The following is a 15,966-nucleotide window of genomic DNA, read 5'->3' as shown; positions in this document are numbered from 1 at the left end:
TATCTTATTATCAAGAAAAGCTCTTGATTCATATAATACACTTATTGAAGTGAATGGTTTTGTTGTATGGAAGTTGTTGTAAAGCTTGCTTTTTTACAATTTAGAGACAACTTATTTGCTTCAAACGATTGGTTACAGCTTTTGAGTTCAGTGTTCATTTTTTTGAACTATGTTTTTACTTAGGAGTGAATATAGAATAAATTTGTACCGTCAGCATAAATAGTTGATGATGTTTTACTAGATTTATTCATATTATAAGCATATAGTAAGCACAGTAATAATGGTTCCAAGATTGATTCCTGGGGGATTCCAGACGAAATATCAGGAACGCCTGACTCAACCAGCTTAATCCATTGTTTTCTTTAAAACCAATGGGTTTTTTAAAAAAATTGATTTTATATAAAAGGTTATTTAATGTCATTCAATCAAAAAATTCTTTACAAGTTACCCTTTCAAATATTAACATAAATGCAGGAAGTAATGATATATGAAAGTAATTAAAAACAGTACAACAATCATCTTTTTAAAAAACATTACAACACAAGGGCGGATCCATGGGGAAGGGGGGAGGGGGAATTACTCTTTCTTATTTATTTTGAAAATGATTTCTTTTTATAATTTATATATTTAACAGAACATGTTGTTTGAAAATGAAAGTAAATTAAGGAGGCTGTTTAAAAATGATGAGAAATCTTAATAATCTTGTGTGGTTAAAAAGATCAATATGACGTATTTTCATAGTAACAGATTAAAACAGTGTAAGACTAATATTCTAAAAAAACTAACTAAAAAAGTTTTATGATTTAAATCTAAAAATTTCTCCCCCACCCCGCACCTTCCTTCTCCACCTACTCTACTCTGGTCTTGATCCACCAAATAAAAAATTGTCCTTCCCCTCTCTTTCTTCTTTCTTTGATGATCTGGATCCACCAAATCAAAATAATCTAAAAGTTGACCCCTCCCCCTCCCGACACTAGATTGTCTTTATCCGTCCCTGGTACAACAACCATCTTTTGTGAATTTTAGCTAATTTTAATTTCTATTTTAATTTTTTTAATTCTTTATTAGTGTAGATTTTAAGTTATACAATTATTATTTAAATATTTAAATGTATTTGAATATCTATAACATTTGAAATTTTATGTTTATATTAACGCAATATATAATAATATCTATAACAAAGTGGAATAAAAAAAAAGAGTGTGTTTATTGCATAGTATAGTTTTTTACTACTTTAAAAGTGCTTGAGTGTTGTAGAAGTGCGTGTGTGTAATAAAAGCGCTGATTTTGCAACAAGAGAGCGTGAGTAAAAGGAGGTTAAAATGTCACAAATAGTAATAGTTAAAAAAAATTACTAAAAGTGTTAATTGTGCAAAAATCAGGGCAACAGATGAACAAAAATGATCACATTTTCCACAAAACTGAGGTTTTTCTTTATCCAAAACTCTATCGCTGTAACAAGTTCCGGGGTAAGTTCGAAAAGATTCATTTTGTTTACAAAACTCATCCTGTTGGTCTATATCTTCCACAAGATTCATAGGTGTATTACATTTGCTATCAGAAGGAGAATCAACAATGATAAATAGAAGATTTGTGTTTGGTACTGATGTCAGCGAAAAAAATTGAGCGGAAGAAGCTGAGCAGGGAACACGTAATAAAGTTTCACTTCTTTCTTTGATAATTTTTCGATTTACTTCCTCGCTGTAAAATTTATTCCACACAGTATTTTGAAACAGAAAAAAAATCATATTTTTAGTGCAACTAATGTTTATTGACTTTAGGTTTTGTGAGCTAACCATTATAATCGAACTTTTTTTCAGCAAGATTTGCGCGGCAAACACAACGGCTTGAACAATTAGTCTCCATACTGAATTAAGCAACCACTTTAGAGTGCCAAGAATTATTTTTGCAGGAGTCAGAAAAAAATTAGCAGCAGAATCGTTGTATATATCTTCAGAGCAAGATGCCTGACGATTGACGAGATTTATTTGTTTGAATATGCCTTTCTCAACAAAAAATTTCATAACTTTCGAATGGTATTGACCAAAAAATTTGCCTATTGATCTGGTCCCTTGATTGCTTACAAGAATAAAACCATTCTGATCTATTAAAGCGCATGTAATTGAATCATTTTTACTACAATCGCGGCCAATTGAGTTGGTAGCGTTGTTCAATAAATCTCTTAGAAATCCAGAGTTTATTTCTGCACCGGTAACTAAACATATTCATATTCAGTATTCAATAACAGTTAGTAAAAAATGATATTTAAAATATGTATTATATAATGTTGTTTATATATGGCAATTTTGCAAATACATATTTAAATAAAAAGTATACAAACCAGCCATTAAAATACGTTCTCCGTTGCTCTCCATCCAAGTGGAAGCCAAAATTTGAATAAAAAAAACTTCGTCATTGAAAATAGAGCGGATAGGAGACGATGCAATTATCGAAAAATCTGGCATTGCAACCGCTTTTTCAAATACAGATGTTCGCAATGAATCACGTATAAGTGATTGATTCTTGAGAGAAAAGTATCTAGAAATAAAAAATCTCTATTATTACCAGATCTCCAAAGATTTTATTTAATGTGAATTTGTTGCCTAAATTGTTGTAATCTTAATACTAAAGAGTATTTTTTTTTCCTTTTTTTATTCTTTGTAAATTTGCCTTTTATAAAGTGTTCACAGGTTTAGTATAATTATCATACGAAAATGGTAAACACATGTTAGTCTTGTCACTAAGCTGCTTATATACTGAAAAAAATAAATTTTTAAACATAGCAAACAAATTTCAGCTTGAAACTTCAGTTTAAAAGCAATAGCAATGATAAACATGTATATAGAACATGTTACAAGTGAACTGATAAAACACTTATCCTGAATATTTTTTTTTTTTTTAATTTGTTTATGAAAACAACAACAGGTTAAATAAATACTTGGTTTTGTAGGTGCATTTTGGAACGCTTTTATCCCATTTCGGCATCTTAAAATCTCTGAATTCATCTGAGAATTAAAAGTTAATTTGATGTAATATTATAATATAAAATTAGTTCACCAAAATATTCAGAAGTACTATGAGCAACTTTATGAGATAGCTGAGGTTTAAACTGAAGATAATTGAGGCCTTAAAACTGTAAGTTTTTTAGAATAATAATGAGTAATTTTTTTTTTGAAAATTTATTCTTTAAGCATTTGCAACCAATTGGTTGCAAATGCTTAAAGAAAAAGAAAGAAAAGTATAAAATTTAAATAAACTGGGGCTTGTGGGTTTACAGACTGTGAGCCTGTGGGTAATCATATTAGTTCTTATTCTTAAAAAACAAACTTGAGGTATCTAGATGTTTCTGTCTTAAAATTTTCATAGCTTTCAATTTTTCCCTATTGTCCCTAACCAAAAAAAATTATTTAAGATTAAGTATTTTAAGATTTATATCAAAGATAATATTTACAAAATTCGATTTATTGAATTCTTTAATATTATGCAATTTTTTGATAAAAAAAAAAAAACTCGCCCATAACATTTACTTCCAAAGCTAAAGAATGTTTAGAATGTTTAAAATGTCTGATTTTCTTTGTTTTTTCAAAAGTTTCAAAAAGCCAAGAGAGTTGTTCATTTTAAACTTATTTTTAGTCAAGAGTGTAAATAGTATTTTTTTTTTCTTTTTTCATTTTTAGTTGTTGCCTAATAGTTTGGAGTGAAAATTACGAAATTTTCGATAACACCTTTTTTCTGGCAACTAGTTTTACAGTGGCTCCAATTCTATCAACAAATTACTTTTTGTGCGTCGCAGCAAAATAATGCCGATGCATTTAAGTTGTATGCTTTTCTTTGAAACTTCCATTGATGATTAAACATACTTATTTTAAACTGAGACAATCTATTGTCACTGAAAAAATAACTTTAATGAAATTAAAGTCATTTTTTTTCAGTGAAAATCTTCTTTAAATTTATTTTATGATAGGGGGCATTCCACGTCAAGTGGAACCACCCATCTGACATCACCGACTCGGATTTTGATGAAAATCGGCTCACATGTTGGGCGTATGGACAGAAGAAAAACTTGTAAATTTTTTTGACTTAGGTCAATTATTTTTTGAGATATGACCTTTCAAAGTTTTGACCTTTTCACTTGACCTTGTTTAATTAAAACGTCATAACTTTTTTGCTATTATACTTAGGAAGTTGATTTTGGGGGCAAACAGAAGCTCTTGCATAGACGAACAACTTTGTGTCTATACAAAAAAGTGATAAGTTCAATAAAAAAAAAGTTATTGGTCATTTGGTCATTTGACCTTTGGTTGATGGCAAAGGTCAAAAGTCATAATTTTTTGTTACAGATTGCTTTTTTTATTGTGGATGACCCATGAAAAAATCTTTTTGGGACTCCCATAAACAGCTTTGGGAATAATATTAAAGTATAAGTAGGTTCTAAAAAATTAATATTTAAATACCTTAAAATTATACAGTATTTTAAGGTAATTTATTGAATGTAGGCCCTAGGTTATATAATAGCTACCATATACCAATATACTGTGATTTGGTGATACTTGGCCCATATATATATATATATATATATATATATATATATATATATATATATATATATGAATATATATATATATATATATATATATATATATATATATATATATATATATATATATATATATATATATATGTATATATATATATATATATATATATAATATATATATATATATATATATATAGTTGAAAAGTAACAAAAATGCTTTATTTAGCAGTTTTAGCTACATAGCAGTACAGTACTGAATGCAGTATAATATTTACACTAATAATAAGTTAAAAAAGCTATAATAGTTAACGATGATGCAAGTTAAGTGCTTTTGTTGCTCCTTCAGACTCTTTAGAAGTAATGAAGTATGACCAACCAGTTGTAGTTTTGGGTTCGACTGCTAGCAAAAGATCATTCAAATCAACGGTAAAAATATCTGGAGGATCTTTGAAGGAGAAAAGTTGACTTGGACCATGAGGGTGAAGAAAGTTCATGGTTACTTCTCTTTTTTCTGGATTGCTTTCCAACACACATCCTATCCACCAATGTTCATCATACTCTACAACCATGTAACCAGTAATTGAACTGAAGTTGAGCTGGCAAACATTCTGTGATGTAATTTTTTCACTTCTAGACACAGAACTGGAACTATCATCTTGTACTTGAAGTTCATTCGTGGATATTGGTTTAAAGCAATAAAGTTTTTGGGTACCAGGAATCGTTTTAGCATTCGAAAATTTTTCCTTTAATATTGTGGATTCGATTTGTCAATCATTTGCAGTGAGGTATTCAAAGGAAATTCCATGGATATTTTCTTTAGCAAAAGTATATAATTGATAAGTGGTCATTATTTAGTCATGGTATGGACGTTGTAAGCTTGCTTTTGCTGCTTCACGTTTAACAGTTTCTCCAACTCCATCACAAGGGTTCTTACCATGCAAAGAAATGCCATTCGGCTGGAATACCAAAATCCTCTTTATGATAGCACAGATTTATGAAATTCTTGCAGTTTTTGTATTGTGCTGCACAGCCATCACTAAAGTATGTTATTTTTAATAACTCAATCTTCACTTTTAAAAGATTAATTAGTTTACGCTGAAAAAGATGAACTGCAATTGTGTCATGAGTATTACATTCCAAAAGCAGCACATAACCTCCATGACATAAATTTCCTTCATATTTATAATAAAAAACAAAAGGACGTAAAGTTGCTTGATTATTTGTCCAATGATATCCCTGTGCTGCATCTTGTATAATAAATGCATAATTTTCTGAAAAATCACCGATAACCAGAAATTCTCCATCTGATAAATTGTTTAACAGTGTTAGAGTAATAAAACTCTTTTACCATATCTTTCACATTTACAGGTAGTGATTTCCCTTTTTTTGGGTTAGGGGTTGATAAAACACCTTTGGTTATTAAAACTTCTTTTGCTTGAGATACAAGTCGATGCGAACAATTAAATTCTCTCATCACTTTTCAATTACTCCATTGAGCAACAAATATTTTCAAAATCATGATCTTTTCACTCTTACTTTGTGTTGATTTATACTTATCCTGAAGCACTTTAACAATGTCATCAGCACATGTGTTGGAAACTTTTTTTTTAGTTGCTTCGTATTCATCATCCTCTAAAGTATCAGTTGCATCTGAATTAGTAGATAAAAGGTCTAACTTCCTTTTTACAAGTTTTTAAAGCTTTTTCTTTTTCTCCGGAATATAACTTTTAACAGTTTGTAACTTGCCTTTATCCAAGGATGACTCACCCAATAACAACAAGGATTTATTAAAAATAGAAATTTCTACTTCCTGGCACTAATAATTTTCATCTCCCTTGTCACTACAAATATCTTGAGACCTGGAACTGCCTTGAGAATCTGACTCTGTTTTACAATTTGCAGAATTTTTATCATCACATAATCCTATTTCGGAAGGTAAGCCAGTGATCCTCTTTCGGCAAGTATCACATAATTTTGCTCCAGTCATAAGTTTTGAGGGATACATAGCTACTTGCCGACTAGTAGCTACCCTCAAGGTTCTATAATGTTTTTTCTCATGGTGTTGGAAAGGATCATAACAATAGTGTTGTCTCTTCTTTAACTCTTTTACTTGTGCTTGAAATGCCATTTTTAATCTAAATTTAATTTGAAAGTTACTAAAAACTAATTCCTAAGTTGTCTTTTGATGACTAATTCAATGGAAATGAATTGATTATTTTAATATAAATATATATAGCTTTAAGCCTCATATAATTTAATACTGAATTAGTATGTATTTATAGTACTAGTAATTAAATTACAACCTAGAAAATAAAAGAAAAAAAAGGAAATAGTTAATAATATATATTTCCAATAGGCTATTTACAGAAAATGACCTCAAAATATCGTATTTGTAAGGCCGATAAATATTAAATTTTTAGAACCACTTATACTTTAATATTATTTCAAAAGCTGTTTATGGAAATCCCAAAAAGATTTTTTCATGGGTCATCCACAATAAAAAAAGCAATCTGTAAAAAAAAAATTATGACTTTTGACCTTTGCCATCGACCAGGGTCAAAGGTCAAATGACCAAATGACCAATAACTTCTTTTTATTGAACTTATCACTTTTTTGTATAGACACAAAGTTGTTCGTCTATGCAAGAGCTTCTATTTGCCACCAAAATCAACTTCCTAAGTATAATAGCAAAAAAGTTATGACGTTTTAAATAACCAAGGTCAAGTGAAAAGGTTACAACTTTGAAAGCTCTATTGTCCAAACGGCACTTTTTTTTTTGTAAATATTAATTTGAAGTCTTAAAGAGTATTAATTTAAATAACAACTTTCAAGTTGCATTCATTATAAAAAAACACTTTTTTGACGCACTTGCAATGGCTTAAAATAATAATAATTAAAATTGAAATTTGTTAACCTACCCAACCCCCGGGATAAGTTGGTACAAACTTTAAAAAAAATTGTTAATGTGTTATTAGGTGTAAAATTTATTGAAATTTTATTAGTATTTTGGCAACAATTATAAGTTAAAAACCTAATATTATTTTAAACTGGTAGAAAAAAGTAGTTCATATGATTAGCCAAAATAACCATAGCAGTAACCTACTTTTTTTTTAGGTAAATAACTACATGAAAATGTTTCTTTTCAAAAATAAATTTTATCAATGTTGTTACAAATTTAAAACTTTTTTGGGGTAAATCGGAAACATTTGGCAAACCGGGTAATTGTATTTACTATAAAACTGTATTTTATATTACTATACAAAGTTAGATCTGATCACATTTTATGTGTTGGTACACTTTTGTTTAAACTAGCTCTTTTGTGTTTGTTTTGTTTGATGCTATTTTATTCAATCGTGAAAGATTCATTAGATCTAAGACATTTTGCCAATTTTCGTTTGATCCTTGTTCATTTTACCAACCTTGAACCAACGTTGCCTCAAACTGAAATTTACATTTAAAAAAAAAATACTAAAAAATAATCTTTAAATCTTATTATTTAGAAACAACATCGTAAAAACACGTGTAAAAAAAATACTATAGTATAGTTTTACTAAATCTCAAGATAAAGTTTTTTAGCATTAAAAAAAAACTAGAATTTGGTTTAAATTATGCTATATTCTTCATGGGTTTTCACTAAGCATAAACGAAGCATTAACAATTTGAACCTAGTAACACAAACAAACCACCACCAGAAGATATACTTAAGCAGTTGTAGATGTTTTTTTAACAAAAACAGAGTTTAACTAAAGAGTAATCATATTAATGCTAAATTGGAAAGCTTCCTAATGAAAACATACATTTAGTAAGGTCAATCCAACTAGTCTGTTTTCTGTCATTCGTGCTCGCGACCAATTTTTAATTCTTCGCAAGGTTAAGAAGCTACCTTCAGCACTGACGACACTTACAGGACATGACTTGATAATTTGAAACAACTTGTGAGTGATTGGATATTGAACTCTTTTTTTTTGTTGTTAATTTACCTCCCCAAGGCCGAGAAAGCCACTACAGAGGAGGAGGCTACTTAATTGTGGTATAACCCTCTCTCAACTCTACAACTCCGAAAATGAACCTTGACGAACAAGGCCGCTGCGCGGAGAAACAAGTTGAGCGCAGTACTACCAGGGACGCGGTGGGGATTGAACTCGGAACCTCTTGCTTATAAATTGAGAGCTCTACAACTATACCACTACCGCTTAAACTTGGTCAAATAAATCAAAAACAACAGAAAGATCAGTTGGTAGTGATGTGATTCCTCCCTCATCGTTCATCCTTATACATTTGCACTGTCATAGTTCAACTTCCGATGTAAACTCAGGTGCAGGTAAATTTTGGATACTAAGTCTAAGAATAATGCCATAGACATTACTGATTGCAGAAAGAGTTTCAACAATATCTTTATGAGCCAGTGTAATAATATTTTTTGGCATCAAAGCATAGATTTGAAGATATTGTAAACTTTCATTATAAAAGCGTGTATTTATGTCCAATATCAACGCATCAACTAGAGAGATGTAAATTGATCGCCTGTAATATTCTTTCATTGTATATGAAGGTATATTTTCACGACATGTCTGTCGTTGCACTATTCCTTTGTTGGTAAAACTACCATCTTTTTCAATTATTGCTTTTTCTGCGGTTCTAAAAATTTCCTTAAACATTTTTTCGCAATTTTCTTTTTTATGCTTTAAAACAATTAACTGGTCTTTAATGTAATTTATTGCCTTATGTAAATCTAAACTTATTTTTTGAAGCAACTGACTGATCCCATTTGTTAAGGAGAACATATACTGAACAGCTTTAGGATACAATAAAATCACTTTCTCTAATTGATAATAATAAAACTCTTGCTTTAGATGAAGATGTTCTGTTATTCCATTTAGATATATTGTCCAGTGTATCAATTATTTGTGGAAGCTCAAAGCTAAACATCAGCAAAGCATCATGTCTTTCAACTCATCGTATTTTGCAGAGTGAAAGCAGTTGTAAATTTAGTATTTTTTTGATAATAAAATTTCGTTTTACAGAAGCATTGAAAAAAGCAACAATTTCGCTTACAATTTCTTATTGCTTGCACGTTCGAACTCTTGGATGAAGTTAAATTTAAAGCATGATTATAAGATATACACCAAACAGCATTTGACGCCACTTGTTGAATTTCAACTACCGCTCCCTTTCGCAATGACGACATAACACTACAGCCATCTGTTCCCACTCCGACACATTTTCCTAAAAAGAGGTGTAACTTTTTTTCTAACATGTTTATAACCGATTAACCAATAACTTTGCCGTCAAGAATAGGTTCATTGTAAATGAGTGCATTACTTTTGGTTTGATTATTTTGATCATGCAAATCAACAAATCCAACAAAATCTTCTCGAACTGATCCATAAGGCATCAAATAGCGTAATATTGTTGTCATTTGTGACTGATGTGAGGCATTAGTTGCTTCGTCAAACATAATAGCACAATAATTTGATTCTCTAACACGACTCATAATTTGTCCACATATTTCTTCTCCGTAGCATTCAATTACAGCAATTTGTTTAATTTGCTAATGTATGTTGCAGAAGCTCTAGCTGTTTTCAAATGATTTTCTAAACTTAAATTGCCACAGGTTACTCTAAATTTTAGCAACTCTCGAAAATTACCTCCATTTTTCATTACTTCAGAACCGTCATCGTCTATGTTTAATAAGCTGCCATCATATCTGTGGCCTCTAAAAAAAATTATTTTGCCTTCCTAAAAATATAATTGTTTCAACAATAGGTGTCAATCGTTGACGATTTTCTTAAATATGTTAAAGCCGTTAAGTGTTTACTTTATATTGTGTTTACAATATCCATTGCTGGTTCATTATAGTTTTTTTAAAAAACACCTTCCTGCTTTAACAGCTTCCTTATGATATATTGCTTTTTCATGACTTGTTAGATCTTCGTCCTTGCCAAACAGTTTAGCAAACACCTGTAATGGTTGCTTAACTAGGTTCTGAAGTGCAACTTGTTTTTAAGATCCTGCAGTCCGGTGATATGAAAATAATGCACTATATTTGCAGCATAGTTCCTTTTTTTCTATCTGAATATACCAACCATTCGTATTTTTCCAGATGAGAATGATCAAGATATCGCTTTTCTCGATTATTTTTCCTAATGTGAACTGATTTTCCTAATGTGAACTACATTTTGTAGTCTAAATATGTAGACTAAATGAAAAGTAAAATGTCAAAAAAAAAATGTGTTGTAATGTTTTATTTTTTATCAATTTATTTAACCTTAAAATCAAAAATTACAAATTTAATTATAATTTACAAAGTTAGGTTCGGTGTTACTCATATAGTAAAAAACTAGTCAATTAAGTGACACCTTAATAAAACAAAACAAATAAAATTAAAAAAATATTAAAACAAGGAAATAATAAAGTAAACTAAGCAAAACAAAAGCGAACTTTAATTAAAAAAATATATACATGCACTATTACATACTATATTAAAGCCTATATTATGCATTACATAGATGAGTTAAACAAAAGTAAATATCAAGATATAGAAAAAGCAACAACAACTAAATTGACAGAAAAAAATGCAAAAAAATAAATACATTCAACATTTTTTTATACATAAATTCACGACATAAACAATGTACAAAACTAATTGAAATAGTTCGTTGTTGCTTTTTTCGATAAAGTTTTGGTAGTAGAAAAAATTTTAGTTCTTTTTTATTATTTTCCATTTTGGAAGACTTTTTCTTTTAACTTTGTTTTTATTTCGGTTGTTTTTTTCTTGTTTTTTATTTTTATTTATTTAAATCCTTCCCAGTGGGCACCCAACGTCGAACCAATGTTGGATTTATGATATGTTGGGCGACGTCGACCAACTATATCTAACGTTGTAATAACGTTATTTTCACTAACGTTATTTTTCATCAGAATTTTAACGCTGTACTAACGTTGGTTTTGAAACGTTTGTGTTATAACGTTGTAATAACATCGGTAACACTAACTCCATTTTTCATTGGAAATACAACGTTGAAATTCGGATGAAGTTTTTTTTCATCTGAATTGCAACATTGTGGTAACGTTAGTTACACTAACGTTTTTTTTTTCATTGGAAATACAACATTGTGGTAGCGTTTGTTACACTAACGTTATTTTTTATCGGAATCATAACATCGTGGTAACGTTAGTTACGCTAACGTTTTTTTTCATCGGAATTGCAACGTTATAATAACTTTGGTTATATTAACATTTTTTTAAAATCAGAATTATAACGTTTTGTTAACGTTGGATGATACGGACTTTATTTTTCGTCGAAATAATATTGGGTTAGTTAGTTTAGCGACAAATGAGGAAATTCATATATAATTTTAATTTATTTTGATTAAACTAATTACATTACTACGAAAACACGCGAATAAATGTTTACCTTTTGAAAAGAAATTAGACTATTTTTTTCTTATAAAACGTTATCCTTTAAAGACTTCCTTTTGTGTCGCTAAGTCTATAATGTTAATGTTTTTATATATATATATATATATATATATATATATATATATATATATGTATATATATATATATATATATATATATATATATATATATATATATATATATATATATATATATATATATATATATATATATATATATATGTATATATATATATATATATATATATATATATATATATATATATATATATATATATATATATATATATATATATATATATATATATATATATATATATATATATATATATACTTCTATAGAAAGCGTCTTACGCCAACATTTTATTCCTTAAATGCTTTTTACCACAACATTTTAAACTTTACGTTAACATAGCATGTAATTTATAATAAAATTTTTATCATTACTGACCAAATTCTAAGCAGAGTTTTTTCATAACAACCTTTAAATGTTAAAGTTTGGTCAAAAATACCCCAAAAAAATAATTTATTAATATTTGGTAAGATAGATAATTTATAGATTACTTATTTTTTTTTAATTTTTTTTCTCACAACAATAATTTATTATGATAAAAATTACTATTTAGTATGATGTCATACAAAGTTATTAGTGCCTTTAATATGAAAGACAAAAATAGTAACGAGTATGTAAGACATAGAAAAGTGGATAAAACGAAGAAACAAAGTTTTCAGCAACTGAAGTTATACGAACTGATAGTGAGTAAGTAATAATTTTGCAATCTTAAAAAGGAAGATTTTTTGTTTGTATTTTTATGGATAAATTTTATTTTCTAACAGAGTTCTAATTTATTTGTATTTCTTCAAGTTTTTGTGTGTTTGACACAAAACACAAACCCTATGTTTGTTGTTACTTTGCAACATGGCCAAAGTTTAAAATCATAAATTTTAATATAATCATTTGTTATCAATAATACAAGTATCAATTTTAATTAACTATAAATATAATTAAAGATTTTTATAGATATTTAAATTTATATTTACCAAGCTATGCATTTTTAGCCTTGGTAATGTCTTTGAAAGAAAACGAGTTGAAAGAGATTAATTTTAAAATACAGAAAATTCTGAGATACGCACCAGACAAAGTGAATGTAGTAGATGGCGGGCGAAAACAAAATTAAAGCACAACCAATGATGTCTCCAAAAAGCTGCAGCAGCAAGAGAATAACTAACTTTTTATTTTTAAATTTATTATGTAAAAATTCCCTCAGAATTTTTCTTAATAAACGCAATTACTCAACCACGTTGTAATGTTTTTGTAAATCGACGTTTTTGAACAATTTTCTTTTCATTTTGTTCAACCTGCTTTTTTTCAAACCCGTTGTTTATTGAACTTTAACCTTCAGCTAAGTAGATCTACTCAAACGTTTAATAAGCGTTAGAATAACGTTAAGCAAAGTTTGAATGATGTTAATCCAATGTTGTTCAATGTTAATCCAACTAAATCAATGTTGGAAAAACGTCCAGATAAAAATTATAACATTTCGTTTTAACGTCTAAATTACAATGTTTGCAAAACTGACGTCATCCATCCTTTCCATTTCCAACATTAACAGAAGGCTAAACCAATCTAAAAACCCACGTTAGAATGTTGTTATACCAACGTTTCTCGATGTTAATACAACATTAATTAATGTTGAAATAATATCGAGTAATATTAGAATATGTCGTTTTTTCTCAATATTACAACATTAGCTAACGTTGGCAATATGACCTCGACCATCCAATCCATTTTCAACGTTAAGCCAACCGAAAAACCAACGTTATCTAACTTTATTCCAACGTTAGAATATTGTTATTACAACGTTGCTTGATGTTTATCCAACATTAATAAATGTTGGAAAAACATCGAGGAATTATAACATATCGGTTTTCATCCAAATTACAACGTTAGCTAACGTTGGCAAATCTGACGTCGTCCATCCTTTCCATTTCCAACATTAATTCAACGTTAAACTAATAAAAAAAAAACAAAGTTATTCAACGTTGTATCAACGTTGACGTGCCCGCTGGGTTTATTCTTGTTTATATACTTTTAAACTTTTATTTTATAATAAACTTTTAAACTTTTATTACCAAAATGTTTTTTGATTTTTTTTTCTTGCTTTGTGTAACTTTTATAAAGTAGAACTGTTTATTTTAATACATGCGCATACGTGCATGTGTATACGTTTGTCTCTTCTAGTGTAAGCGACATGATATTTATATGTTTAGGTATTTACATATTTATTTATGATCACACCACGCGCATCCCTCACCACCCTCTCGAGATCTCTAAGAATGTTAGAGCTATATTCAAAACTAGAATAGGGATCGTAACTTCTGACTTTTGTAGTGTAGTCTTATTATAGACGTAGAGTGCAGGCGGTGAGATCTGTTGCAAAGACACGCCCCTGACTAGTGCTGGTCTCGGGCTCTCCGAAACGTAATTGGTAATCGCAGTGCATTACTGAGGAGGGGGATCACTATTCATCCACTACTTAATTCTCATTGGTTATAATGGCATCAACATTTTTTTACCTCCGACATCCATGAATTTTAGCGCTTTGTAAGCTTTATTTTATGAACTTGTTATATTAACGACATTTATATATTTTTATGTTACACAGTTAAGTATCAATTTTCAATTTATTATCTTGAACTTAGACCACAAATAGTACCATATTTATTATCTCATTTTTTCTTTTTATATTGCTCGAACTATCATTTGATATCATTTTACTTACTATTTTATTAACTACTTATTTTATTGTCTTTGTACGGTGCAATATTTTTAGTCGCGGTTGCTACTAATAACTCAGCGGTTTTTTATTGAATTGTTTACTTATAGACCATTGCCTTATCATTTGCTAAGGATGACTGTGATGGCTTGTGGCCTACAGTGACTAATGTGTTAAAAAATATGTGCATTTGATCATTTGAAATCCATTCTGTAGATCTTACGTCTGGCTCTTATGTACTAGCCTATAAGCGCAAGAAGTGAGTGTGTTTAGCTTTTTATTCACCCGAATTGAAAGTGAACGAAAACATAACCAGACCTGCTAGACAACTAGACCTGCTAGATTTTATTATTTTTCTTTTTTTTTACAATAATCATTATAATATATTTCAAGAACAAATAATATTAACATGTCTCCAGTTTATATAAATGTCCACCACAAATATTTACAATATCTAAAGAGCGTTAACAATGCTGTTTTACGCATGCGCGTTTGACATTTTAACACATGCGAGTTAAAATAATAAACTTAAAAATTCGTGGTTTATAATATAAAGTGGTACTATGTAGTTGTAAGGAAACTCGCAGAAGACTAAGTAAAGTCTTTTCATCAAGATCCTTTAAAATACAAAATAAACTAAAAATTTAAAGAGTAAAGACACACATTAATTTTTTGAGGTCTACTGTTCAGTAATATTTTACTATGTATAGTTGCTAACAATTTTTATTTTTATTTTTTTTTTTAATTTATGTTTTATTTCTTTTTTTATTTATTTTTATAGCTTAAATTGTTCTTTTTACATTTTATTATATTAATTGTTCTTTTATATTTAATACATATTGATAAAATTGGTTTTGTTAATTATGAGATCTTTTAGTTTTTTCTTCAGGGCAATAAGATTATCCAATATAGTAAGTTCTATATTTTGAGGTATTGTTTTGTTATACAAATAGGGGCCACGGTATACAATTGAAAATCTCGAATATTTTGTTTTTTTTTATGGGCAATGTAAAGTTTCCTCGTGTGATATATCTGTTGGCGTTGGTTTGAAAAAAGTTATTAGTAAAATATGTTGGGACAAGTCCGAGCTTATATTTGAGCATAAATAAAACATTTTGGTAGATGTTAATTTGATAGATATTTAAAGCATTCAAGTTTTTAAGTAAAGGATCGGCATGAGGGAATTTATTTTTATTATAAATCAATCTTGATGCGTGTTTTTGGTGTGTAT

General features: G+C 28.8%; 1 protein-coding gene across 1 annotated transcript in view; it reads right to left on the bottom strand.

The window, feature by feature from the left end:
- Nucleotides 1-1,095: 1,095 nt before the first annotated feature.
- LOC100212792 (voltage-dependent calcium channel subunit alpha-2/delta-3) overlaps nt 1,096-15,966 on the bottom strand; it is a 56,718-nt gene continuing 41,847 nt past the window's right edge. Inside the window, exons 5-6 of the mRNA XM_065814930.1 lie at nt 2,342-2,538; nt 1,096-2,215 (exon numbers count right to left, since the gene is read on the bottom strand). Of these exons, the coding sequence (XP_065671002.1) occupies nt 1,326-2,215; nt 2,342-2,538 (1,087 nt within the window). The 3' untranslated portion in view covers nt 1,096-1,325. The remainder of the gene's footprint in view (nt 2,216-2,341; nt 2,539-15,966) is intronic.

Source organism: Hydra vulgaris, chromosome 13 (assembly GCF_038396675.1).
Source record: "Hydra vulgaris chromosome 13, alternate assembly HydraT2T_AEP".
Taxonomy (NCBI): Eukaryota; Metazoa; Cnidaria; class Hydrozoa; order Anthoathecata; family Hydridae; genus Hydra; species Hydra vulgaris.
The sequence above is the reverse complement of the archived record's forward strand: the minus strand, read 5'-3'. Positions and strand labels throughout refer to the sequence as shown.